This window comes from Onychomys torridus, chromosome 22, assembly GCF_903995425.1.
Source record: "Onychomys torridus chromosome 22, mOncTor1.1, whole genome shotgun sequence".
NCBI classification, from domain to species: domain Eukaryota; kingdom Metazoa; phylum Chordata; class Mammalia; order Rodentia; family Cricetidae; genus Onychomys; species Onychomys torridus.
In genome coordinates, this window is record NC_050464.1 from 18,390,767 (window position 1) to 18,416,725 (window position 25,959).

General features: G+C 50.2%; 3 protein-coding genes across 4 annotated transcripts in view; 1 reads left to right on the top strand and 2 right to left on the bottom strand.

Annotated features, from left to right (window-relative positions):
- Positions 1–798, bottom strand: part of Stx1a (syntaxin 1A) — a 28,462-nt gene extending 27,664 nt beyond the window's left edge. Inside the window, exon 1 of the mRNA XM_036172482.1 lies at positions 676–798. Coding sequence (XP_036028375.1) covers positions 676–705 — 30 coding nt within the window. The 5' untranslated portion in view covers positions 706–798. The remainder of the gene's footprint in view (positions 1–675) is intronic.
- LOC118572647 lies at positions 754–14,695 on the top strand. The gene is made up of 6 exons (XM_036172375.1): positions 754–906; positions 2,869–2,955; positions 7,511–7,615; positions 14,061–14,155; positions 14,275–14,395; positions 14,486–14,695. Exons 1-6 carry the CDS (start codon positions 754–756, stop codon positions 14,630–14,632), a joined length of 708 nt encoding a protein of 235 aa, XP_036028268.1. The 3' UTR covers positions 14,633–14,695.
- On the bottom strand, positions 11,532–17,328 carry Abhd11 (abhydrolase domain containing 11). Of its 2 annotated transcripts, XR_004943467.1 has the most exons (7): positions 17,086–17,328; positions 16,814–16,949; positions 15,833–16,006; positions 15,496–15,666; positions 15,222–15,403; positions 14,718–14,937; positions 11,532–11,805 (listed from the first exon to the last, which is right to left on the bottom strand). XR_004943467.1 is itself a non-coding variant. In XM_036171495.1 (6 exons), exons 1-6 carry the CDS (start codon positions 17,211–17,213, stop codon positions 14,805–14,807), a joined length of 924 nt encoding a protein of 307 aa, XP_036027388.1. In that variant the 5' UTR covers positions 17,214–17,328; the 3' UTR covers positions 14,646–14,804. The 2 variants fall into 2 exon arrangements, 1 of the variants encoding a protein (XP_036027388.1); XM_036171495.1 differs by lacking the exon at positions 11,532–11,805 and having other exon boundaries at positions 14,646–14,937.
- Between the last annotated feature and the right edge of the window lie 8,631 nt (positions 17,329–25,959).

The following is a 25,959-nucleotide window of genomic DNA, read 5'->3' on the forward strand; positions in this document are numbered from 1 at the left end:
CAGGTAGGAAAATAGATCCAGGTCGCCGCCGTTAGAGCTGGAAATCCAGGAAGGGTCTGGGCAACGCCAGCTTGGGTTGCCTAGAAGCCCAAAGGTGGACTAAGGGTAGGTATGGTTGAGTCCTTTGATCCAGAGTAAGCCGGGTATCCCGAAAACGACAGGGGTGGATCGGATCGGGAGCCACAGGTGATGGGAGCCACAGGTGATGGGGCGCCCCAAGAGACAGCTCCCGCAGAGGCCACCCCCACCCGGCGGCCTCAATTCCGCAGCGCGCCCAAGGATGGAGTTGGGAGGGGAACTCTGGGCAGGGGGTGGGGGAGACGAGAGGCTCAGCCTCCAGGGGACAGTACAAGGACGGTGACAAGCGGGCGGGGAACAGGTCACGATTTTGCATCCCGCCACCGAAACCCCATAACAGCTCCTCCAATCGCCCCCACACAGAAGCGCCCCGAAAAGTTCCTCAAGACCCCAGGTTCCAGCCATCAGCCCCGGTGCTGAAGAGCTCCAGTCCGTGACCCGAAGTGGATCGGAGGGGTGGGACTCCCAAGGGGGCTCGGGGGGTCCCCCAGGCTTGCAAGGCTCCCTCTGTCACCTTGTGGACGCCCCGGTGGGCTGCGGGAGCCGAGTGGAGAATTGCGGGGCGCGGGGCGAGAAGCGCGCGGGGATCGGACTCACCGTGCGGAGCTCCTGGGTTCGGTCCTTCATGCTCCCGGGAGTGGCAGTAGGCGCCGGCTGCAGCCGAGTGAGCCCCGCATGCGCGGATGCCGCCCCGCGGCTGCGCAGCGCCAGCCCGCGCCCCGCCCCAGTCCCTGGGACCCCCAAGCCCAACCCCAGATGGCCACGCCCATCATCCGTCCGCGCCGGGATAGATCCCGCCCAGAGCTCCGCCCCCGGGGAGCCCAAAGGGTACAAAACTAGCCATCGGGTTCTGGTACCTCCTCCCCGCATCCGCGAGTAATCTCTCCCTCGACGTGGCTCCAACTCCCTCCCTCGCCCTCCCCTGCCCCAGCCCCCACCTCTGCTCAACCACCCAGTCTCTCTAATACAGATCCTGGATCCTGACCCTCAGAGCCCTTCCCATCCCCTGGATTTGCTGGAGTAGACACCCACTTTGTTTTAAAGGATTGTGTAGCCCAGGCTATCCTTGAACTCCTGCTTCTGCCTCTGCCTGGAGAGTCCAGGGTTTGCAGGCATGAGCCTCCCTGCCTGGTTTGAAAGTCCCGTCCTGAATGGACTACCTCACGACCTCTAGCATCCCCTCTCTTCCACAAGTCAAAATCCCGACCTCCATCCTGTCCTGAGATGGCTGAACCTGCAAAGGTGCTTGCCACCAAGCCTAAAAAATCTGAGTTCTATTCCTGGGACCCACGTAATGGAAGGAGAGAATCAACTCTTATACGTTATCCTCTGAGCTCTATGACACACAAAGGAGGCAGGGGGATGAGTGAATATAAAATAAAACAATATAAAAATCCCTCTCTAGAGCGGTCCATCCTCAGCCTTCCCACCTCTCTGAACATCCTTCTGTCCAGACCGGGACCTTGCGTCCTGTCCCAGGGTTTCTCAACTCTTCCATTGGATTCAGGACCACTGACTCTCTCTTTACACACAATAATAAAGATAAAAATGTTTGGCCAGCCGCGGTTAAAAGCACTGGCTGCTCTTGCAGAGGTCATGAGTTCAATTCCCAGCAACCACATGGTGGCTCAGAACCATCTATAATGGGATCTGATGCCATCTTCTGGCATGCAGGCCTACAAGTGAAAGGACCAGCCAGGTAGGTGGCAGAACCGGGGCCATAACAGGCTCTCCTGGCTTAGTTTCTGTTCACTAGAACAGGCTGGAGCTGAGCAAGCAATTCTCAGGAAAACCACAACTTAGGGGCAATCAATCAACAGGTGCCCACCCCCAGCCTCCTGCCGCCTCAGCAGGCACCCCAAACCCCTTCTGTGGCTCAGCAGATGCCCCATCAAGACTTTTGCTAGCTAAAGCTAGCTTTCTCTACCCTCTCCTCAATAAGCCCCTAAACACTACACCCCATCACAACCAATGGGCCCTACAGCCTCCCACCAATCAGCTCCCAGACTAATCTTTCCTCCACCAATCAGCACCAGATTAAGCCCTCCTCCCTGGAATTCCCCTAACTGTGCTTAAAAGGCGCTTGCAACTCTCCTTTGGGGTCACTATTTGCTACCCCATCATGCTGGAAATAAACGCTCTTGCTAAATTGCATAAGTGACTGTTGGTCTTTCTTGGGGGACTGTTGGTCTTTCTTGGGGGCTTCTCTTGGACCCTAACACATGCAAGCAGTGTATTCAACAAAACAAAACAAAAACAAACAAACAAAAACGTTTAGCCAGGCAATTATGGCATGTGCCTTTAATCCCAGCACTCAAGAGGCAGAAGCAGGTAGTTCTCCACGAGTTCAAGGCCACCCTGGGCTACAGAGCGAGTTCCAGAATAGCCAGGGCTACACAGAGAAACTCTTTCTTGGAAGAAAAAAAAAAAGCTTCCCTACCCCCTACCCCCCCCCTTTCCTCATGCCTCTCTCTACTCCAGAGTTCAAATGCCAGGCCTGATGTTTTATATCCTGTGTGGAAGCTGCAGGCTGTTCAGACCCGGGCCCAGGGGAAAGCAGGACCTGTGGAGAAATGTGAATGGTGTGCCAGTCGGCAGACATGTATCTTTTAGTCCCCTGCCAGCATCTTGTTACAGAGTAGACACACACACACACACACACACACACACACACACACACACACTTCCTAACTCCTCATCTTCCCACCCCCTGCTGCTGATCTTCTGTGTGAATGGTCTCAGGCTTTCTTGACCCCAAGCCAAGCACACTCATACCTCTTTGTACCTTAGGGTTACCAAGGCATGGTCTGGATCCGATCCAGCCGCCTGCTGCCCGCTGTGTCTGGCCCTGGCGCCTCTCCCAGACTTTCAGCGAAGGTTAGACGGCTGGCTGGCAGGCAGGCTGGGACGCTGGTTCAGCCTTTCCTTTCTCCCTAGAAAATCTGACAGGAGATAAATGTGGCCTGGCGTGGGAGACAACCATCCTTCCCAGTTGTCCAGACGTCAACATTCTGCTATATTTTATTTTTAATATCATTTATTTGTGTGCATGGTAATACCACAGCAGACTTAGAGAAGTCAAGGACAACTTGCAGGGGCCGGTATTCCGATTCCACCATGTGGGTCACAGAGATCAAACCCAGGTCATCAGGCTTGGCAGCAAATGCCTGCATTCAATGAGCCATCTCATTGTGTGTGTGTGTGTGTGTGTGTGTGTGTGTGTGTGTGTGTGTGTGTGTTTAAAGAAAGGATCTCTTGTATCGCAAGTTGGCCTCAAACTTGCTGTGTAGCTAAAGATATTGACTCCTTGATCTTCCTGCCTCTGCTAAAATTGCTTCCCCCACTATAAGGTCCCCCAAACAGACCAAGGTATGGTGCCAGCAAAGTTGACCCTGGGACATCACCGAGTCTCTGGGCCTTACAGGGCATGGGGGAGGGATCTCTTACAGGTGTATGGATGCTTCTCCCCAAAAGGCCACACTGGTAAGTCTGCTTAGTTGGGATGATGGTTTTCACGTGGTTGCATGGATGGTGTCCGTTCCCTTAGGTCTCCCCACATTCAGACTCTAGCCAGGGTTAGGGATTTAGCTGAGTGGTAGAGCAGTTGCCTTGGCCCTGGGTTTGGTCCTCAGCTCCAAAAAAAAAAAAAAAAAAAAAGACTCTAGCCCTTCCCTAAAACACCCTCCCCCCTACGCTCCACACGAGGGCAGAATTATATATCCAACTGGATGGGAGGAATGCCTGGATACGCAGGTGAGGGTCCCATGAACCTCTCTGCTCCCCCTTCTATGAGGAAGGTTCTACAGTCAACAAGCCCATCTGGGATGATGTTATGAACAGGCCCAGCCCAGCTCCTGAAGATGGTGATAGGCTGGCTCAGAAGACAGTGCTGTACAATCAATATTCCACCTCCCAAGAGCTGGGGCTACAGATGTGTACCATCACTCCCATTTCATGCACCGCTGTAGATGGAACCCAGTGTTTCATGCATGCTAGGCAAGCACTCTACCAACTGAATTACATGCCCAGCCCCACCTCCCTTTTGTATTTTGAGCTAGCCCCTCATATTGCTGGAACACACCGTCTCGTCCAGGCTAGCTTCAAAGTTAACATCCTCCTGCCTCAGACTCCTGAGTGCTGGCGTGGAGGTTCAGTGTACCACTCCACTTTGGTCATCTCTACCGGGTGTGCTCCATGGGGCCCATTTGACTGACAGGGGGAGCTGCCCGGCCCCTGATCTAGCAGGTTTCCTGTGTTTAGGGAGAGTCAGTACTGTGTCATGGCTATGTCCTCAGAACTCAGTGTCTGGCTGAATGCAGACTTTAGGAAAATGAGACACAGCTGCTTCCAGAGAAAGCCACAGTACCTTGCCAACATCACTCATGTGGACATGTTAAATGTTAGCATGAAAAATGAAGGAAGAAATGAAAGTGTGCACTTCATATTAAACTTTTTTTTTTTTTTTGTGACTAGCAAGTACTCTGCTGCAGAACCATGACCTATTCATTCACTAGGGGATTCTAGGGAGGTGCTCTACCACTGAGCCACACCCCAGCCCCTCACTGGGGATCCTAGGCAGGGGCTCTACCACTGAACCACACCCCAGCCCCTCACTAGGGGATTCTAGGCAGGAGCTCTACCGCTGAGCCACACCCCAGCCCCTCACTGGGGGATTCTAGGCAGGGGCTCTACCACTGAGCCATACCCCAGCCCCTCACTGGGGGATTCTAGGCAGGTGCTCTACCACTGAGCCACACCCCAGCCCCTCACTGGGGGATTCTAAGGAGCTCTCTATGGAATTTCATTCCTAACCTCTTCGAAGCTGGCCTAAACTCACTATGTAGCCCACTCAGACGCCCCAAACTTGGTGCAATCATCCTGTGTCAGTCTCCCAAGGGAGGAAGATTACAGGCACCAGCCATCAGTCCTGGCTTGAGAATTACAATGTAAATCTCCCTCTGTCTCCTCTGCCCTGGTGTGTGTGTGTGTGTGTGTGTGTGTGTGTGTGTGTGTGTGTGTGTGTGTTTAGAGTGGTTTGTGTGAGATCAACCTCTGCTATTGTTCATCAAGTGCTTTTTTAAAAAAAAAACCTTTATTATATAATTCCTATCTCTGTGCCAACTTGCCTCTTTGTCTTTTTAAATTTTTTTTAGCAGTTTCTTTCTTTCTTTTTTTTTCTTTTAAAGATTTCTTTATTATGTATAGTGTTCTGTCTGCATGTATGTCTGCAGGTCAGAAGAGGGCACCAGATCTCAATACAAATGGTTGTGAGCCACCATGTGGTTGCTAGGAATTGAACTCAGGACCTCTGGAATAGCAGCCAGTGCTCTTAACCTCTGAGCCACCTCTCCAGCCCCAGGATGGTTTATTTCAACAGCCTCTCTTTCAATTCCATGTCTCTTAGCAGCTCTTGTTTGCTTATGACCATTCAAAAAATTCAAAATCAATACAATATACAGGATCCAAACTCCCTGTGTATTTCCCATCTCTATGTGGCTTTTTCCCCCTCCCATTCTTTCTAAGAGCTGAGGACCGAACCCAGGGCCTTGCACTTGCTAGGCAAGCACTCCACTACTGAGCTACATCCCCAACCCCCCCCCCATTCCTTTTCTTAAGCCTAAGCATATTGTTAAATACACTATAACTTGCTTAGAGATTTTTTTTTCCCAATCTGGACCTCTTTTATTGTGTATTTTCAGCCTTTTTTGACTGTGTGAGCAAACTTTTTTTTTTTTTTTTTTTTTTTCTGAGACAGGGTTTCTCTGTGTAGTTTTGGAGCCTGTCCTGGATCTTGCTCTGTAGACCAGGCTGGCCTCGAACTCACAGAGATCCTCCTGGCTCTGCCTCCCAAGTGCTTGGATTAAAGGCGTGCTCCACCACTGCCCTGCAGGAGCAAACCTTTAACCTACCCCTGGATTCTCCGCAGCTGGCTCTGAAATGGCTCCTCCCACTTCTCCGGTCTGAAAGCCAAGTGTGATGCTCCACGGCCAGTCTGAGGTTTGTCTGACCAGGAACTTCATTCAGGAACTTCCTGAATCTCTAGAATGCCAATGCCTGCACTGTGGCAGGCATTTTTACTTAGGTTTTTGTTCCTAATAATGTAGTAGCTGCTCAAAGGGCTCAGTGACCAGCAGAATCTGTCTGGCCGGGACTCTTAAAGGGGCCGTTATTATTATTATTTTTTTAAACTCAGCTTTCTTAAGTCCTGCGTGGAAATAAGGGCCCACGTTGGAATGCCATTATATTGTTGGTTGTTTTTACTCTCTTTCTTGTCGGGGAGGGCACCACCCAGTCCCAGGTAAATCGCACATGGAGGCTTTTTTTTTTTTTAATTATCAATCAATGCCTGGCCTTAGCTTGGCTTAGTTTCTTGCCAGCTTTTCTTAACTTATTCTATCCTGACTACCTTTTGCCTCTGGGCTTTTCCTGTTCTCTTACTTCTGTAAATCTTGCTCTTACTCCTTGGCTGGCTATGTAGCTCGGTGGCTGGTCCCTGGAGTCCTCCTCCTTCCCTGGCTGCCTCATCTCTCCTCAGTTTTCTTCTATATAGTCTCTCTGCCTGCCAGCCCCGCCTATCCTTTCTCCTGCCTTGCCATTGGCCGTTCACTTCTTTATTAGACCACCAGGTGTGTTAGACAGACACAGTAACAGCTTCACAGAGTTAAACAAATGCAACATAAACAAAGGTAACACACCTTAAAATATATTACTACAAGCCAGGCGGTAGTGGCGCATGCCTTTAGGGAGGCAGAGCCAGGTGGATCTCTGTGAGTTCGAGGACAGTCTGGGCTACAGAGTGAGATCCAGGACAGGCACCAAAGCTACACAGAGAAACCCTGTCTTGGAAAAACAAAACAAAACAAAAAAATTTACTACAGAGGGGCTGGAGAGTTAAGTCATCAGTTGAGAGCATTCGCTGCTCTTTCAGAAGACCTGGGGTTGATTCTCAGCTCCCACATGGGCAGCTCAGGGGACCCCCTCTGGCTTCCGGGAGAATTAGGCAAAATACCCATGCATTTAAAAAAAAAAAAAAAGCTGTATGTCACTCACACCGGTTACCCCAACCCTGGGAAGGCAAATACAGGAGAGCACTAAGTTCAAGGTCAGCTTTGTTTACGTAGTGAGTTCCAGAATATCCGGAACTACTTAGGGTGACTGTCTCACAGGGAGAGAGACACGGGATGGAGAGGAAGCCGGATGCTGCAGAGTGGGGATGATGTGGTCTAAGGTTGGAACTGTCATTTTGCGCTCCCCATCACTGTCCAATGGGAAAGCTAGCGCACAGGTGTGCCCCGGAATTCAGGTGAGGGCCAGGCTGGAAGTCACCAACAGAGTCGGTTTCTTTGTGTGTGCCACGGAGTCTCATTGACCGCAGGCTGGCCTCTACCTGGTGATACCTAGCCAAGGATGTTCCTGAATTCCTTTTCCTTAGCTTTACCTCCCCAGTGCTGGGACTACAGACCTGTGCTACCGCCGCCAGGGGCCTGTGCTACCGCAGTCAAGGGTCGTGTCCCTTGATCCCCGAGGTGTCGATAGGGTGAGTAGAAAACACTTGCAGGGTCAGATGAGCAGAATTTTTACAAAGGAGCCCTGGGAATGGCCAAGCGCCCTAGGTTCCATCTCACGCCCTTGGAGGAGCGGGTTCTGCTCATTGGATCTCTAGTTGGGAGCTGCTGCCACCTACAGGTCAAGGGTGATACTGCCTCGCTTGTCCAGCTGCTTTTCCTTGCACCTGTGTGCTGAGTCTGGGATGAAATCACCAGCGACAGAAGCCCTCCAGCTGGTGGCGGTGTCATCTGACAGTGACAAGAGGAAAACAGAGAAGCCCAGGGAGTGTACGCACCTGGAGGAGGAGAAGGAAGCTTCTTTCCCCCATATGTTTTTTTAGCGTCGGGGGTAAAACCCCAGAGCCTCACACACGCACCCTACTACTGAGCCACACCCGTAGCTCCTCACTGGCAGAATTCTAAACTCTGCTCTACCTCTGAGCTACATCCCGGAGGCATTTATTTTATTGTTTTCTGGTTTTGTTTTTAGTTTATGTGTCATGGATGCCTTTGGAGTCTAGATGAGTGCGCTGCGTCCCCTGGAGCTGGAATTACAAGTAATTGTGAGCCACCTGACATTGAAGGAAGTCAGGACAGAACTCAAACAGGGCAGGAAGCTGGAGGCAGGAACTCAGGCAGAGGCTGTGGAGGGGTGTGGCTTACCGGCTTGCTCTCATGGCTTGTTCAGCCTGCTTTTTTGTTTTGTTTTCTTTTTCAAGACAAGGTTTCTCTGTGTAGCCCCGATTGTCCTGGAAGTAGCTCTGTAGACCAGGCTGGCCTCAAACTCACAAAGATTCACCTGCCTCTGCCTCCCGAGTATTGTGATTAAAAGCCACTGCCACCACCCAGCCCTGCTTTCTTACAGAACCCAGGACTCACCATGAGCAGCGCCTTCCCCCCATGAATTAGGAAAATGCCCAGCTGGGAGTGGTGGCACAGTCTTTAATCCCAGCACTCAGAAGGTAGAGGCAGGTGGATCTCTGAGTTCGAGGCCAGTTTGGTCTACAGAGCTAGTTCCAGGAAAGCCACAAAGCTACACAGAGAAACCCTGTCTTGAAAAAACAAAAAGAAAAAGAAAAAAGAAAAAAAGAAAAGAAAGAAGGAAGGAAGAAAGGAGAGAAAGAAAGAAAGGAAGGAAGGAAGAAAGAAAGAAAGAAAGAAAAAAGAAAGAAAGAAAGAAAGAAAGAAAGAAAGAAAGAAAGAAAGAAAACGCCCTACAGTCTTGCTTACAGCTTGACCTTATGGAGGCATTTTCTTAATTGAGGTCTCCTCCTCTCAGATGACTCTAGCTAGTGTCAAGTTGACATAAAACCATCCAGCATGCAAGAGTTTCAAGATGGGGAAGGTTTATGGAATATTGCTCCTTGACAGGCTAGCCACCTTTGAGAGAAAACACAATTCTCCAGTCTCCGGTGCAGTATTCAATCTCCTGCTGTGGCCCTGTCTGGCAGATCCCCTTTGGCTCCATCTTACAGATAAAGACTGTTTGGTTCAGGTCCTAAGAGTTAGATGACTCTGAAAGCACCCCCCCCCCAACACACACACACTCCGATTCCCTGTTCTACTGGCACGACGCCCGCCCCCCACGCCTCCAAACAGCGGCACTTGCTCTCTCTGCTGCCCTCCATCACAGTTCATCATTAATCTGCCACCACCTTCCAGCTCAACTTCAAGGCCTGAGGAAGAGGCAGGAAGAGAGGACGGGAGATAGATGGGCAGCCAGGAGGCGACCCTTGCTACTGGAGTGTGACTTATGAGATGGTGTTTTGGCCAAAATCCCACCAGTTCTGGATATAAATGTATTTCCTCCTTTTTCCTACGGATAAGACTGAAAGAAATTTGGCCCAATATTTTCATTTAAAAGAAGATGAATAATTGATTCCCCACTTAGAAGTAGTTAAAATATTGAAAATTTAAATATTTAAAAATCATGTACTGGGGTTGGGGATTTAGCTCAGTGGTAGAGCGCTTGCCTAGCAAGCACAAGGCCCTGGGTTCGATCTTCAGCTTAAAAAAAAAAAAAAATCACGTACTGTACCAAGCTGATGAAAGAAAATGCTGACCGTAAAAAAATCATATCTTGGGCTAGGCAATGGTAGCACCCATCATTTTTTTTTTCTTTTTTTAGCTGAGGATCGAACCCAGGACCTGCGCTTGCTAGGCAAGTGCTCTACCACTGAGCTAAATTCCCAACCCAGGTGGTGCCCATCTTTAATCTCAGTATTCAGGAGGCAGAGGCATGTGGACCTCTGAGTTCAAGGTTAGTCTGGTCTACAGAGCAAATTCCAGGACAGCCAGGGCTACAGAGAGAAACCCTGTCTCAAAACAAAACAAAAAGTTAAAAACCACATCTTTTAAAAAATATATATATTTTTGTGCCGGGCGGTGGTGGCACATGCCTTTAATCCAAGCACTCGGGAGGCAGAGCCAGGCTGATCTCTGTGAGTTTGATGCCAGCCTGGGCTAGAGAGTGAGTTCCAGGAAAGGCGCAAAGCTACACACACACACACACACACACACACACACACACACACACACACATATGTTTTGTTTTTTTTAAGACAGGGTTTCTCTGTGTAGCTTTGGAGCCTGTCCTGGAACTCGCTCTGTAGCCCAGGCTGGCCTCGAACTCACAGAGATCAGCCTGGCTCTGCCTCCCGAGTGCTGGGATTAAAGGTGTGAGCCCCTGCCCAGCCATCAAAAATATTTTTAAGGATTTATTTATTTTGTTTGTGTCTGGGTATGTGCCTATGAGTGCAGGAGGCCAGAAGAGGGCGTCGGATCACTGGGAACTGGAGTTACAAATAAATGAAAGCTATGTGACGTGGGTGCTGGCACCTGACTAGGGTCCTCTCCAGTGCTCTTTGTTGGGAGTGCAAAGGTCCTTGTGCTCACAGATTGCACTAGGGAAACCAGGAAACAAAAAGGGTTGTCTTCTCAAGACAGAAGATACATAACCCATTTTTCATCCCGAAGGCTGGGGACAGAAGTGGCTAATAGCCTAGGTAACCCCAGTCCTACCTGTGTGCCCAAAGGCTTCCCCAGGCTCCATTTCAGGACTGGACATACTTAATAGTCTAGATAACCCTTGTGCTATTTACATGGCCAGGGGCTTCCCCAAGCTCCCATAACCAGGACCAGAGGTGGCTAATAGTGCATATGACCTCCACGCTATCTATGAGGGAGACCACATCAGATCCTCTCCTAGGCCAACACTGGCTACGGTTTGCATATGGTCATAATGCTTAGTACCACCCCCCACACCCTTCTCCCGGAGGCCAGAGAGAATGTCAAATTCCTCGGAGCTAGAGTCACAGGCAGTTGTGAGCTGCCTGTCTTAGGTGCTGGCAACTGAACTCGGATCCTCTGCAAGAGCAGGATGTGCTCTTAATTGCTGACCTGTGTCTCCAGTCCGATCTTCGTGACAGCCTCCTGAGCTCCACGATTTCAGGCATGCCTTACAGCGGCTGCTTCACTTTAGTGTCTGTGTCACTAGAATGTGAGTGTCCCCAAGACTGTGAAATCCTGTCTGTTTTTCCTCCCATCACCAGGACACATGGCTAGATCAGAGCAGGTGCTAAATGTTTGTAGGGCACATGAATACACACACACACACACACACACACACACACACACACACACACACACACGCTAGTGGGGGGTGGTGGCACATACCTTTAAGCTCAGCACTCGGGAGGCAGAGGCAGACAGATCTCTGAGGTCAGCCTAGTCTACACAGAGAGAGAGTTCCAGGGCAGTCAAGGCTACACAGAGAAACTCTGCCTCGAAAAACTGAAACAAACAAACAAACAAATAAATCAGTCCCATGGAAATACTAGGAACATACTAGACAAATGAACAAATTATGAGATATTGATGACAAGCTGTTTCTCCTTTTTTGGGGGGGGTAACTTAACTTTATTAGTGTGTGTGTGTACGCGCACACGCAGTCATGCATGAGCCACAGTGTGTGGGCATTAAAGGGCAGGGCTGTTCCATTTCCTTGGCTTGTGAGTGAGAGTTCGTTCAGACCCTTCGTTTACACTTCTGCTTTGCACAGCTACTGTCATAACGTGTCATGTCTGGAGCCTGTGGATCCCAAGGGGTGACACTCCGGTCTCTAGGATCGGCAGCGGGCACACTTACCTGCTTAGCCACCTTGCTGGCTCTGTTTCTGGCTCTTTGAAGAAGGGAAATAAAAATACAGAAAGGGGAAAGGTTAGGGGGGCATATGCCGCTCTGGACAGCAAGATGTAAACAAATGTGTAATCTATGGAGACCAGTAACTACACAGGCCAGGCGGTGGTAGCACACGCCTTTAATCCCAGCACTCAGGCAGGCAGATCTCTGTGAGTTCAAGACCAGCCTGGAATACAGAGTGAGTTCCAGGACAGCTTGAGCTACACAGAGAAACCCTGTCTCAAAAAAAAAAAAAAAAAAAAAAAAAAAAAAAAAAAAAAAAAAAAAAAAAAAAACCACCACCACCACCACCAACAAAAAACTATACAGATGTGAAAATGGACATCTGGATGTAGAAATGCACCCACCAAATGGCAATGAGCCATCTAATGGCCACCTCATCATGGGCTCTAAGTACAGCTATCCTTGGAGATACTGGTTCAAGAATCTCTACCACCAACTAATCCAAGGATGCTGAGATGCTCAAAGACACAAAAGAATATTCTATGAGCTGTGAGTGTGGCTCAGTGATAGAGCACCTGCCTAGGATCCCCCAGTGAGGGGCTGGGGTGTGGCTCAGTGGTAGAGCACCTGCCTAGAATCCCCCAGTGAGGGGCTGGGGTGTGGCTCAGTGGAGCACCTGCCTAGAATCCCCCAGTGAGGGGCTGGGGTGTGGCTCAGTGGTAGAGCACCTGCCTAGGATCCCCCAGTGAGGGTATGAGGCGTGGCTAGGCAGCAGAACACTTGCCTAGCATGTGCAAGAGCCTGTGTTCATTCCTTACCTAGCATTATACAAAGAAATAAGAGGAAAACGATGCTCAAAGTCTCAAAAATACCTTCCCTCCACCAACATGGTCTAAACATCTACATCAGGTGACTGACATTCATATGCCATGGTTTGAATCACACTGGACAGTGTCAGAAAAGAGCCGCATTTCTGGGATGTTTATGGTGGAGGCACAAAACAATGGTCCAATCAAAAGGAAATCTGGACCCACCCAAATGACAGAGCAGTTTACCTGTCAAGGTCACGAAAACTCACAGGTTACACATTATTCTGGGTTGAGAGAGAGGACAACTGGGTAGGATGTTTCATACCTTATTAGATTTCTATTCCTTTTTTATTTATTTTTTTATTTTCAAGACAGGTTTTCTCTGTGTAACAGCCCTGGCTGTCCTAGAACTCACTCTGTAGACCAGGCTGGCCTCGAACTCACAGAGATCCACCTGCCTCTGCCTCCTGAGTGCTGAAAGTGCTGGAACTAAAGACTTGCACCATCCCAGCACTTAGGAGGCAGGGGCAGGGGGACTTCTATGTTTGAGGCCAGCCTGGTCTACAGAGAGAGTTCCAGGGCAGCCAGGGCTGTAACATAGAGAAGCCTTGTCTCAAAACGGACAAGCAAGCAAGCAAACAAAATTCCCTCATCTTGCAAATGTAGTTCAGTTAGAGTCTGCCTGGTCCTGCATGTTTCGGGTGTACTAGCAATAAAATAGCGGAAAGTGAATATTCAAGAAATTGGTAAGGATGCCTTGGGATTTTTCTTTTCCCTTCTGAGTTGGGGGTTAGGATTATGCCTTGAAGGGCTAGCAAAGAGTCAACCCTCCTGCTGGAGGACTGCCTCATGCTCAGCCTTGCAGAGTCCTAAACCAAGTCAAGATTGTCCCTCCATGGCTATAGCAAGACACCAGTGGAGCGCCCCCTAGGGACAGAGGAAGGCAAGACTTGGGGGAAGGCCTGAGGTGTTCCAAGGTGTGAGGAGGGAGGTGTACTTGCTCCTTGCCCTGGATTGTTCTTCAGTAGGTGGAGTCTGCTAGGGAGTGCCCTGCTTGGAAGGGCAAAGGGCTCTGTCTTCTGTTAGCCACAACCAGCTGACAAGAGCCTCAGTCACCTGGCCACCTCTCTAGGGACACTGAAAGGTACGTATCCCCCCTATGATTTCCTGAGGACAGTGTAGGAAACCCTTTCTCTCTGGGAGTTCCAAACACTCTGTCCATTCTGCTGAACCTGGCCAAGGGGCCTTGCTTGCTGTTCCTGAGTAAGGCCCAGAGTCCCCTGGCCTACTTCCCAGCCAGCCCGACGAAGGTTCTCCTAGAGCTTTACAAGATGAGGGTGGAGCGCCCCCTGGAGGCAGCGGGTGGTAAGACTAGGTGGAAATAACGGGACAGGGTCAAGGCCAGGGCAGAGGTACCCAGGGTGGGGCTTCTCATTCAGACAAGCCCCAGATCACTGCCTCCTCCACCCTTATCCTCCAACAGAACCCAGAATCCCAAGCGGCTGGAGCACTGGGGGACACCCGGGCAGAGCCTTCCCTGGAGCAAGTCCTGCAGGAACGGGATGAAGCCATTGCTAAGTGAGAGAAACTTCAGACCGGGGTGGGGGGGTTGGGGGGGCTCACTCCTGCTACAGGAGAGGAAAGGGACTCCAGACATCCCACTAGAAACCCCCTGCTGCTGTCCCTGCCACCTGCAGGAAACGCGCTGTGGAAGCTGAGCTGCAGTCCTGCAGAGCCAGGTTGCGTACCGTGGAGGCTCAGCTGCTGGAAGTCCTACAGGAGAAACTGAGGCTGAAGCAGGAAGTGGAGGCCTGGGAGGTAGGGTAGGGCCTCTGACACGGGCGGCTTGGAGGGCACCCCTCCCGTCCCTGGGGACGGCCTTGCCCCTGCTCTCTCTCTTGTCCCCAGGAAGACATGCAGCTTGTGGTTCAAGAGCGGGTGCAGAGTCAACTGCAGGAGGAGTCCAGGGGCGCTCTGGGCACACAAGAGAACGCCAGTGCTGGCAGGGGCTCCCGGATCCACCTCTCCTGGAGTCAGTGGGGACGATGGTGGTGAAAACGGATCCCAGTACGTTAAGAGAACCAACTTTATTCATTAAAGTGTTGGGCTACCTCTGTACCCATGCCCTCTCCGTGCCCACCTGAGTTTTTCTGTGCAGAAGCCAGGGGACAGGTCACAAGGATGCCAAGCCCAGAGTTCCCTGTCTGCTCTTCCAAGGAGCCACTTCTTAGGCCAAGAAGCTGCTGAGAGCATCTATGAAGTCCTGGGGTTTGTCACTGTGGACCCAGTGGCCAGCATTAGGCACAGTCTGAATCTGGGCTTTAGGAAAGAGACGCCTAATCTCTGAGTGGTGGCTGGGTCTGGCCACCATAGTGAAGGGGTTAAAGAAGACGATGGAGGGAGGGAGGGAGGGAGGGAGAGGGAGAGAGAGAGAGAGAAAGAGAGAGAGAGAGAGAGAGAGAGAGAGAGAGAGAGAGAATATGAATGGGAGAGAACAAGAGTTACATGAATCTACATGTCCAGTGGTGTTGCCAGGCTCCCAGATACCCCATGCGCACACCCAAGCCCTCCCTGACCCAAACAGACTCCCACAGCTGGGGGTGGATAAGGCATACTCCTTCCTATCGGCCCCACACTGACTTACTGTATATATCTAGAATTCCCACCACGCAGAAAGAGAGTTGGCCCTGAGTAGGATTCAAGTTGCTGTGGGAAGGTCAAAATCTTGTCCAAATACTGAGCTAAAGTATCCAAGTTCACTCTCCAGGAGAATTGCCCGTCTATCTCCACAAGGTTATTGAGCAGGAACCGCCGAATGGTTGGGTCCTATGGTGGGTGGATCAGGCAGTTGTGAGCGGCCCGACATGTGTCTTAAGTCTACACCATGGGGGTGGAGGAAAGGGGATAGCATGTATCACCTTGACAGTGGAGCTAAGTTGTTCATCTACCAGTTTTCGGGCCTCGGAGTGCCGCACCTTCTCCGGGAGATCAGCCGCTTTCATGGCCGCTATGTAGCTTTCGAGGCAGGATCCAGGTGTGGTTCCCACTGGGCTTATGTCCACAGCGACCAATCTTTCCACAACATCCGGCTAGAAGACAGAATCAGACAAGAAAGGGTCCCAGATGAGCTCACCAAGCCTCTAGCACAGTTGCTGAAGCCTGGCCATCCACGGGCACAGATGTGTTCCACAGAATCAGTAGGTCACTTAAGGTTTGCAGTGATGTCTGAGGAAGTCCCCGAGAGATGCAGCTCACCCTCTGCAGGGCCAGAAGCATGGCTGTCTTTCCTCCCATGCTGTGGCCAACGAGGACGCAGGGCACCAGGCCCAGCTGTGGCAGGAGGCCCTGAAGGTCCTGACTCATGGCCTCGTAGCTTGCATCTGGACTGTGGGGACTGTCACCGTGGTTCCGAGCATCCACTGTCAACACCTGGGGTGTGTGGGGGGTGAAATGGGAGGAATGGTGTTACTCTGATTGTAGACAATGAAAAGCCTGGTAGCGACTCTGAAGCAGCCAGGGAGATGAGTCTGGGGACATAATTGTGTGTGTGTGTGTGTGTGTGTGTGTGTGTGTGTGTGTGTGTATGTGTGTACATTGTCATGTGCCCGTAGAAGCCAGAGGTCAATCTTGAATATCTTCCCTAGTTGCTATCCAACATATTCCTTGATTTTTATTATACACATCTATACGTATATAGATGTGTACGCAAGCATGTGTGTGCGCACATGCTATGGTGTGCATGTGGCGGTCAAACGACAACTTGTGTGGAGGCGAGAGGACCAAGAGAGGAGCCTCAGACCAAGAGAACCAAGAGAGCGCATGGATTATACAGGAAAGAGAAGCTGGGGGAAGGGAAGGGAAGAGAAGGGAAGCCCCTGGGCTGGACAAGTTTATGGTAGGGGTGGTACAAGGGCAGTGGAGCCACTGGTACTGAGTGAGCTTGGCAGCCAGTGTGCACTCCGGGATGCTAACAGGCACCACATGTAGCCATTTGTCCTGAGTTTCTTTGGGACCCGACAGAGGGACGGGTGGAGATCTGTAACCTAAATGTTACAGATCTAGAAGGCACCCTGCAGAACCTGGCCTCTTCGAAGATGTTTTCCGGGTTACAGCGCACTGAAAATTTCCCACTTACCAGCTTGAGCCCAGATCTGAGAGGCTGAAGCTAAGTCCACTACCCTCAGACTTCCCCCTTAGCCCCCGCCCACCCCAGCCCCGCCCCACCCGGAAGCTCACCCTCCTGCCGGTCCTCTGGACCATGGCCTTGGCAATGGAGTTGAAGTTGGTTTTACTGCCAAAGAGTCCATGCAAAAAGACGATGGCCGGGAGTGTCGCCTCTCCATCTAGAAGGTTATAGGACAGCGGCAGCGGCCTGGAAAGTGGGGGCCACCGTGGAGAAAGGGGAGGGTAAAGGTGAGAAGGGGCGAGGCCAAGGGAGGGGCGGGGCCAACCGGGCCGCGTGCGAGGAGGACCAGAGGAGTACCATCTTCCCCGTGTCCTTGACTGACCTCGGATCGGCGTTTCCTTGGCCACTACTGTGGCTGCTACTGAAGGCACCGGGCACCGCCGAGCATCTGGGAGAGGAGGCACCAAGCTTCCCACGGGGGACCCTCCACGCTCGCGCCCAGTGGAGCATGCCGTCACTTGCGGCCTATAGAAGGTGCTTCCTAGGGATGTCCCGCGGCACGCTCCGCCTCCCAGAGCCCTGCTCGTTTGCAACTAGGGCTCCGCCTATCTTCCTGCCCCCCCCCACCCCGTCGAGGCGTCACTCTAGGTCACGTGGCCTAACGTAATCCCGCAGCCCCCTCCTTGCACCATTACCCAATGCAGGAGCTTCTTGATCACGCCCTGGGGCGGAGCCTCCAGAAGAGCCGGCCCTTGCGTATTACGCAATTCTTGAAGCCGCTGGGAACCTGGTCTGGAGGACTAACTGCCTTGATTACGCGATGGGCGTAGCCATCCAACACTAGCCCTGCTCCACTTGCACAATTACTCAATTCCTGCACACACTACGAGGCGCCTAGAGACGAGATCCTTGCCAGGACCAGGGCGGTATCACATGGGTTGGCCCCGCCTCCTGGGCATTACACAATACCCTTCAGACCTGTGAGCCCCTGCCACGCCCTGGGAGGGGCCACCCCATTGGCCTGTTCTTTGTACCATCACTCCAATCGTCGTAGCCACGATCGGGCATCTGGAGAGGAGCTCCTCGGCCACGTCTTGGGCGGAGCCACGGGAGACTCGGGGACCACCCCTTGCATCAAGACGTAATTCCCACCTTCTGTGCCTCTGCGAGCTCTGCTTCCCTAGGTCATGCCCTACTGTGGGCGGAGCCACAAGAGAACCTGGTTGGTCCCTTGCTTGATTTTGCAAACCCTTAAGATGCTGTAGCGCCCAGAACTTGTCTCCTTGGCCACGCTCTGGGCGGAGCCACTCAAGACTCTTGGCCCCACCTCTTGCAACCATTACGTAATCCTGGCTGGTCTGTGCGCACCTCCGGGAGCGCCTTGGCTACGTCGTAGACCACGCCCCAGCTTTTAAGTGGCCCGTAGTCTATTCTAGACTCCCCTACTTTGATTAGAGGGTCAAGGAACAAATGTGGGCGTGTCCCTGGCAAGGAGCAGACCCCACTTGGCGGGCTCCTCCATCCTCAGGCACCGCCCTGGGTGGATGCCATGCTCTCTGAGCCTCCGGCCTGAGCAGGAGACGCCAGGAGTGGCTCTTGTTCCAGCTCCTGCCAGCTTGGTGGCGCCGTGCTCCACAGCTGGGGGTCCTGCCATGCTCCCCAGACCATGAATGCTTTGTTTCCCCGAAGTCCCCTCAAGAAAAAGCTGGAAGAGGCTCTCGAGGTCACTTCGATCGTCTTTACTTAAATTGGTAAATCGAAGTGCAGAAAGGGCAAAAGATTGGTCCAACAGGCAGAACCAGAGAGTCTTGGTCCGGTCTTCTGTTTCTGATGCAGATCATTTGAAAGACCAAGATCAAACCCTTAGCCAGGGATTTGTATATAGTTATTGCACTGAATAGAAATGGCCCTGGGCTGGGTGAGGCGGCTCAAGCCTTTAATCCCAGCGCTTGGGCAAGCGGTTCTCTGTGAGTTCAAGGCCAGCCTGGTGTATATAAGGACAGCCAGGACTACATAGAGAAACTGTCTCAAAGAAAAGAAAAAAGAAATCAAGAAAGAGCCGGACTAGTAACTTGCCATTTACCAGCAGAGAGTAGCAATCCTCTCACCCCCAGAAGGCACCCCATTCCGCACTGAAATCACTTCCAACAGGGACCCTGCCTTCTGCCCCTCGTAGGCTAGGGAAAGTCGTTGTTTGCTTTTTGTTGTTGTTTATTTATTATGTACACAGTATTCTGTCTGCATGCATCCCTGCAGGCCAGAAGAAGGCACCAGATCTCATTACAGATGGTTGTGAGCCACCATGTGGTTGCTGGGAATTGAACTCTGGACCTTTGGAAGAGCAAGCAGTGCTCTTAAGCCAGATCTCCAGCCCCGGAAAAGTCGTTTTTACAAGTTAAGTTTCCCATAGGCTTCAAGCCCTCTGGTTGGATCCTTCCCAGAGTCCCCAGCCAGACACCAAGCCGTTGGATTCCCCTTTTGCCTTGCTAGTTGCGTAGTAGAGTATGTTTTACTTTATGTGTTTTACTTTATGTGTATGAGTGTTTTTCTTGCTTTTTTGTCACGTGTACTGCATTTGTACCTTGTGTTTTCAGAGAGTTCAGAACAGGAATAGGCTCCCCTGGAGCTGGAGTTACAGGTGGTTGTGAGTCACCCTGTGGGTATTGCAAGAGCAGTGCGTGCTCTTAACCACTGAGCCATCTCTCCAGCCCTTTTGTTTCTGGAACTTGTTATGTAGACCAGGCTGGCCTCAAACTCACAGAGAGTCACCAGCCTCTGTCTCCTCAGTGCCGACATTAAAGGTGTGTGTCACTGTACCTGACAACTGTTTTTTGTTCGTGTTTGGTTTTAGATTTATTTATTCATTTATTATGTATACTTATATATTATGCATTATGTCTGCATGTTTGCCTGCAGGACAGAAGAGGGCACCAGATCTCATTGTACATCGTTGTGAGTCACCATGTGGTTGCTGGGAATTGAACCTGAGTCCTTTGGCAGGACATTCACTGAGCCATCTCTGTAGCCCCAATTTTTAAATTATTAACTTTATTATAAAAATCTTGCAAATAAATTAAAACATCACATACCAAAATTAGCAAGACCCCAAGTCTACACAACTCAATGAGCTTCTATACAGTTATGATAAGCATTTGAAACAGGGGCTGTGGAGTGTCACATTAAATTTTGTATTTTCAGTATCAGATATACTTTACGCACTTATTCACCACCAAAACAAAACAAACAAACAAACAAAAAAATCCATGACAGATTTAGAACTAGAGAAACAGCCGGGCAGTGGCACATGCCTTTAAATCCCAGCGCTGGGGACGCAGAGACAGGCAGATAGATCTGTATGAGTTCGAGGCCAGCCTGGTTCTACAGAGTGAGTTCCAGGACAGGCTCCAAAGCTACACAGAGAAACCCTGTCTCTCAAAAACAAAACAAAACAAAACAAAAACAACAACAACAAAACCTAGAGAAACGATTATCTTTATATCCTCTTCATAACCCTGGTCTTTTACCCGCATTCAGTCCTTCCTCACGCCCGTATGCTTAGGCTTTCTTGTTCTTCCCTGTGTGTTATGCTAGTCCCACGTGTGTGTTTGCATACACACACATATTATTGACTAGATTCCCAATATGATAGAAAACACGTGGCTTTTTTCCTTGAGATTGTATGACCTTTTAATTTTTTTTTTTTTTTTACTTTATTTTATGTTATGTGTATATATATTTTACCTGCATGTGTCTCTGCGCGTCTGGTGCCTGAATGTACCAAAATAGGACATCAGATCCTCTGGGACTGGAATTACCATTGAGAGCCACCATATGGGTGCTAGGAATCAAACCTGGGTCTTCTGCAAGAGCAGGCACTGCTCTTAACCACCCGGCCATCACTTTAGCCCATCTTTTTATTTTGAATGGTACTGGGGACTGTACTTAGGGCCTTGTAGCTCTCTTTTTATTTTGAGACAGTCTTTTTTTTTTTTTTTTTTTTTTTTTGGTGAGTGGAAGGTTCTTTGTGTAGCCCTGGCTGTCAGGAATTCACTTTGTAGACCAGGCTGGCCTCGAATTCACAGAGATTCATTTGCTTCTGCCTCCTGATTGCTGGGATTAAAGGTGTGCACGACCACCGACCGCCCTGCCGAGACAAGTTTTTATTCAGCAGTCCATACTGGCCTTGAACATGTGATCCTCTCACCCAGCCCCATCAATAATTGGGATTATAGACCTGTGCCACCAAACCTAACCCCTGTCTTATATATCTTTTAGGGCCCAAGGTTAACTGCCATCTCTATCTCCAACCATCCCAGACACTCATCATTTCTAGCCTGTGTTCGACAAGTATTTGTCTATATGCAGTTCTAGAGCAATATCTTCCCTGTGTCCATCCTGGCCCAGGGGTTCTCTGAGGACCCAAGTATATTTTGTTCATCTGCTACAAAAATACGATTTTACAGGGTTGGGGATTTAACTCAATGGTAGAGTGCTTACCTAGCAAGCACAAGGCCCTGGGTTCCATCCTCAGCTCAAAAAAAAAAATATATATATATATATGATTTTACTGCAGTATCCCCAAAGGGCTGGGGAGATGGCCCAGCAGTCCAGCAGTTAAGAGTTCTGGCTGTTCTTCCGGCAGAACTGGGTTCATTTCCAAGCACCCACACAGCAGCTCACAAGTGTCTATAACTCCAGTTCCAGGGGATCTGATGCCCTTTTCTGGCCTCCATGGGCACTGCATGCTTGTGATGCACAGCCTGATCTACCGAGTGAGTTCCAGGATAGCCAGGGCTACCTAGAGAGACCCTGTCTCACAAAACAAACAAACAAACCCAAAAGGCAAAAATATAGCTCAGTGGGAGAGTGTTTGCCTAGAATTCATGACTCCCTGGGTTCAAACTCTAGACTCAGTCCCCCATCCCAACACACACACACACACACACACACACACACACACACACACACAAATGGAGTACTTAAGAGCACTGGAGAAATACTTAGGCAAATTTTGCTGGGGTGTCTGGTCAAGTGCCCACTATCAGGAGACACTAAGACTAACCGAAGATATATTGGCGCCTCCTCTGCCCTCAGGGCAGGGCTGAAACACGCTGTACACCAACTCCCGGACTCCATCCCACTGCGGAAGGGGACCGGCAGCTGTTTTGTTCTATCCTGAACTCACAAGGGACCCTTACCAGGCTTAGGGTGATCTCTATGCTGTCTGCAGAGAGTTATTAGGGTTTCAGGACACCTGAGCCCTGTATGATTCAAGGACTAGAAACCACCGCCCCCCTTTCTTTGTAAGACAGGGTTTCTCTGTGTAGCCCTGGCTATCCTGGATCTCACTCTGTAGACCAGGCTGGCCTCGAACTCACAGAGATCCACCTGCCTCTGCCTCCCGAGTGCTGGGATCTTTCCTTTCCTTGAATTTGCTTTTAGATTTATCTATTCTCCCCTCTGCCCAGCTGAGGACCCGGAGGCAAGCACTCTACCACTGAGCAAAATCCCCAACCCCAGATTTATCTATTTTTATTTGATGCGTATGGGTATTTTGCCTGCATATATGTCTGTGTACCATGTGTATGTGTGGTGCCCAGAGAGGCCAGAAGACACTGTTGGATTCCCTGGAACACAGATGGTTGTGAGCCCCCTTGTGGGATGCTGGGGATTGAACCTAGGTCCTCTGAAAGAGCTACAGGAGCTCTTAACCCACTGAACCATCTCTCCAGCCCCCTTTTTTCATTTTTTTTTTTTTGTTTTTTTGTTTTGTTTTGTTTTGTTTTGTTTTGTTTTTTGTGTGTGTGTGTTTAGAGACAAGCTTTCTTTGTGTAGCCCTGGCTGACCTGGAACTTACATGGTAGACCAGGCTGGCCTCGAACTAACAGAGATTTGCCTGCCTCTGCCTCCTAAATGCTGGGATTAAAGTTCTGGGCCACCATGACCTGGTCCCTTAGATGTATTTTGTGTGTGTGTGTGTGTGTGTGTGTGTGTGTGTGTGTGTGTGTGTGTTTTAAAGATTTATTTATTCATATATATGAGTGCTCTGTCTTCATGCACATCAGGAGGAATCTGATCCTATTACCATGTGGTTGCTGGGAATTGAACTCAGGACCTCTGGAAGAGCATCAAGTGCTCTTAACCACTGAGCCATCTCTCCAGCCTAGATGTAGTTTCAAAACCTTTTTTTACATGTATTTTTTATGTTTGTGATATGTTTGTGTGTCTCTATGTGTCTGTGTGTGCATGTCTCTCTCTGTGTATGTGTGGATACTCAGGTCTCACAGCATGCCTGTGGAGATCAGAAGACACCATGAAGGAGTCTCTGTTCTCTTCTTCCTCCACATGGATTCCAGGGATCGAACTCATGTCATTAGCCTTGGCAGCAAGCGCCTTTTTCCACTGAGCCATCTCACCAGCCCCCAGAGCCAATGGGTTCATAGTTCTGTTGGGAAAGGGTACTGTTGTTAAACAGTGTGAGAGTCAACCTTCTGTCTAGCCAGCTCACCCCAACCTGGCACACAACCTTTGACCACATGCCCAAGAGCCAAATAGCCTAGTTCTACAGTCAGAGTGAGTGGCTTTGAGGACATGCAGAGTCCTGGGCCCTAAAGCTTGTGGTCACATGGCTCACTCAAGGCCGAACCTGGCAAGCAGAAAAACCAGTTGGTTTGAAGGTCCCAAGTGAACATTCCAGAGAAAGTAGTGGGCGGGGGCAGGGAAGAGGTGTAAAGCTCCCTGGGCAGCAAGACTCTGAGGGTAGCCTGTTGGGGAAAGGTCAATTCAGAGCTGCCCACCCTTTCCCAGCTTGGTGGCTAAGTCAGAGAGTTTAAGTGAGTTGGCTTCCAGCAACTCAGACATGCTCAGATCCATTCTCCCCCATACTACTGAGCCATAGCTCCTAACCCTGATAATATACTTGAGGAGGGCCTCATCCTTATTTTATTTTACTATCTATCTATGTATCTATGTATCTATGTATCTATCTATGTATCTATCTATCTATCTATCATCTACCTATCTATTATTTATCCATTATTGTGTATCTATGTGCGGAGTCAGAGGACAAGAGGTGGTGATCAGTTCTCTCCTTCCATGTACATCCCAAGATTCGAACTCATGTCATTACCGCTGAGCCATCTTGCTCAGGCTATCATTATTTTAACCCCGAAGGAAAGAAAGAAACGGAAGCGAAGCTTCCTTCCCAGATTCCTTCTTCTACCTAGTCTAGGGCCCTCATAATTTCATCCCTGCCCTCCCTTCTGGCTGTAGACCCAAAGGACCAAAGAGGTGTGTGTATGGCTGGCGGGGAGGCAGAGACACTGCACCCTGGCGGCGGGCGGGCGGGCGTGGAACGGGTTAAAGCTGGAAGACGGCGAGTGTCCTCTTAACCGCACCTGGCTCAGTATCGGTCACGTGACCAGGGTTTCACCTGCCCTGCTGGGCAGGGACAATCGGGCCGCTTGTTCCCTAAAGCCGGTCGCCATGGTGACAGGAGTGTGCCTGGGGAGGTCACAGGGGCAAATTCCTGCCTGCTGGCCGGGGTGTGGCAAGGGTGTCAGCTGGATTGTAGCTTGTTTTGGGGTCCCCTAGGGGGCCCTGGAGGTTCCCGGTGGGGTTTGTCCAACTAGAGCACCCCCCCCCCTCGCCCGCCCGGTGTGACTTCCCACCTGGCCACCTGAGGTCGTTTCTCCGTCTCCCCTGATTTTGAATCTAGGTTGATTAATTTGTTGTTGCTTCCCATACATACAGTCTCTGGTTTAATCCGCATGGCTGTTGGCACAGTGGGATGGTAATCCCCCGGGCCCACTTATCCGATATTCTCCCCTGTCCTGGAGTTAGTACTCTGAAAACATTATTTTTCCCACAACAGCACACTAACTGTATGATAGGAAACTTCCCTGGCCCCAATGAACCACAATTTTTTTTTTCCTGCATGTGTGTCTATGCACTATAAGCGTGCCTAATTCCAGAGGAGTTACGGATGGTTGTGAGGCACCATGTGGGTGTTCGGTACTGAACCAAGGTCCTCTGCAAGAGCAACAAACGCTCTTAACCTCCGAGCCATCTCTTCAGCTCCTGAACGCAATTATAACTAAATTGAGTATTTATTTGTGTTGAGACAGAGTCTCAGGTAGTTCAGATTGCTGGGAATTGAACCCAGGTGGTACGGGACAGAAGTCAGTGCTCTAACACACTGAGCCATCTCTCCAGCCCTATTTAGGTTTTTTTGTTTTGTTTTTGTTTTTTGTTTTGTTTTGTTTTGGTTTGGTTTGGTTTTTCGAGACGGAATTTCTCTGTGTAGCTTTTGGAACCTGTCCTGGAACTCACTTTGTAGAGAAGGCTGTCCTCGAACTCACAGAGATCGACCTGCCTCTGCCTCCCAAGTGCTGGGATTAAAGGCGTGCACCCGCCCTATTTAGTTATTTTTAAAGGTTTATTTTTAGTTATATATATATATATATATATATATATATATATATATATGTGTGTGTGTGTGTGTGTGTGTGTGTGTGTGTGTGTGTGCATATAGGAGTATGTGCCACTGTGTGCAAGTGTCCTTGGAGGCTAGAAAAGTGCACTGGAAACCAGGCGATGGTGGCGCACACCTTTAATCCCAGCACTCAGGAGGCAGAGCCAGGCACATCTCTGTGAGTTCAAGGCCAGCCTGGACTACCAAGTGAGTTGCAAGAAAGGTACAAAGCTACAAAGAGAAACCATGTCTCAAGAAAGAAAGAAAGAAAGAAAGAGAGAGAGAGAGAGAGAGAGAGAGAGAGAGAAAGAAAGGTGCACTGGATCCTCTGGAGCAGGAGTTACAGGTGGTGTGTGCCCTGTGACTTGTGTGTGTGTGCTAGAACTCAGGTCCTATGGAAGGGCAGTCAGCACTGGGCCGTCATCTCTCCAGCCATTTATATATATAATTATTCATTGATTTGACATCCAGACTGCAGTTTCCCCTCCCTCCCCCCCCCCCCCCCCCACGCCCCACCGCACCCCCAAGCCCCTTATGTGTTTTGTGACTCTGGGACTGAAGCCCAGGCTTTGAAAGGACAAGTGCTCTACTTGAAGTTGGCTTTACTTTTTTTTTTAAAGTGGCATGTTACTATGTTACCCAGGTGTATTGGTTACTTTCATTGTTGCTGTGATCAAATAACTAACAGAAGCAATTTAAGGAAGGCGGGGTTTATTGCAGTTTACAGTTCTAATGTACAGCTGGTCATGGTGGGGAAGTCATAGCACCCAGAGCACAAGACAG

Bases quoted from the DNA above. Each gene is read 5' to 3' on its own strand.
- LOC118572647 (XM_036172375.1), top strand. From the start codon at position 754: ATGCGCGGATGCCGCCCCGCGGCTGCGCAGCGCCAGCCCGCGCCCCGC. The intron at 2,956-7,510 runs GTTAGACGGCTG...CCTTTTCCTTAG, and splicing joins CTCCCAGACTTTCAGCGAAG to CTTTACCTCCCCAGTGCTGG. The intron at 14,156-14,274 runs GTGAGAGAAACT...TGCCACCTGCAG, and splicing joins CGGGATGAAGCCATTGCTAA to GAAACGCGCTGTGGAAGCTG.
- Abhd11 (XM_036171495.1), bottom strand. From the start codon at position 17,213: ATGCTCCACTGGGCGCGAGCGTGGAGGGTCCCCCGTGGGAAGCTTGGT. The intron at 16,950-17,085 runs GTCAGTCAAGGA...CCCACTTTCCAG, and splicing joins CAAGGAAACGCCGATCCGAG to GCCGCTGCCGCTGTCCTATA. The intron at 16,007-16,813 runs GTGAGCTTCCGG...CACACACCCCAG, and splicing joins TCCAGAGGACCGGCAGGAGG to GTGTTGACAGTGGATGCTCG.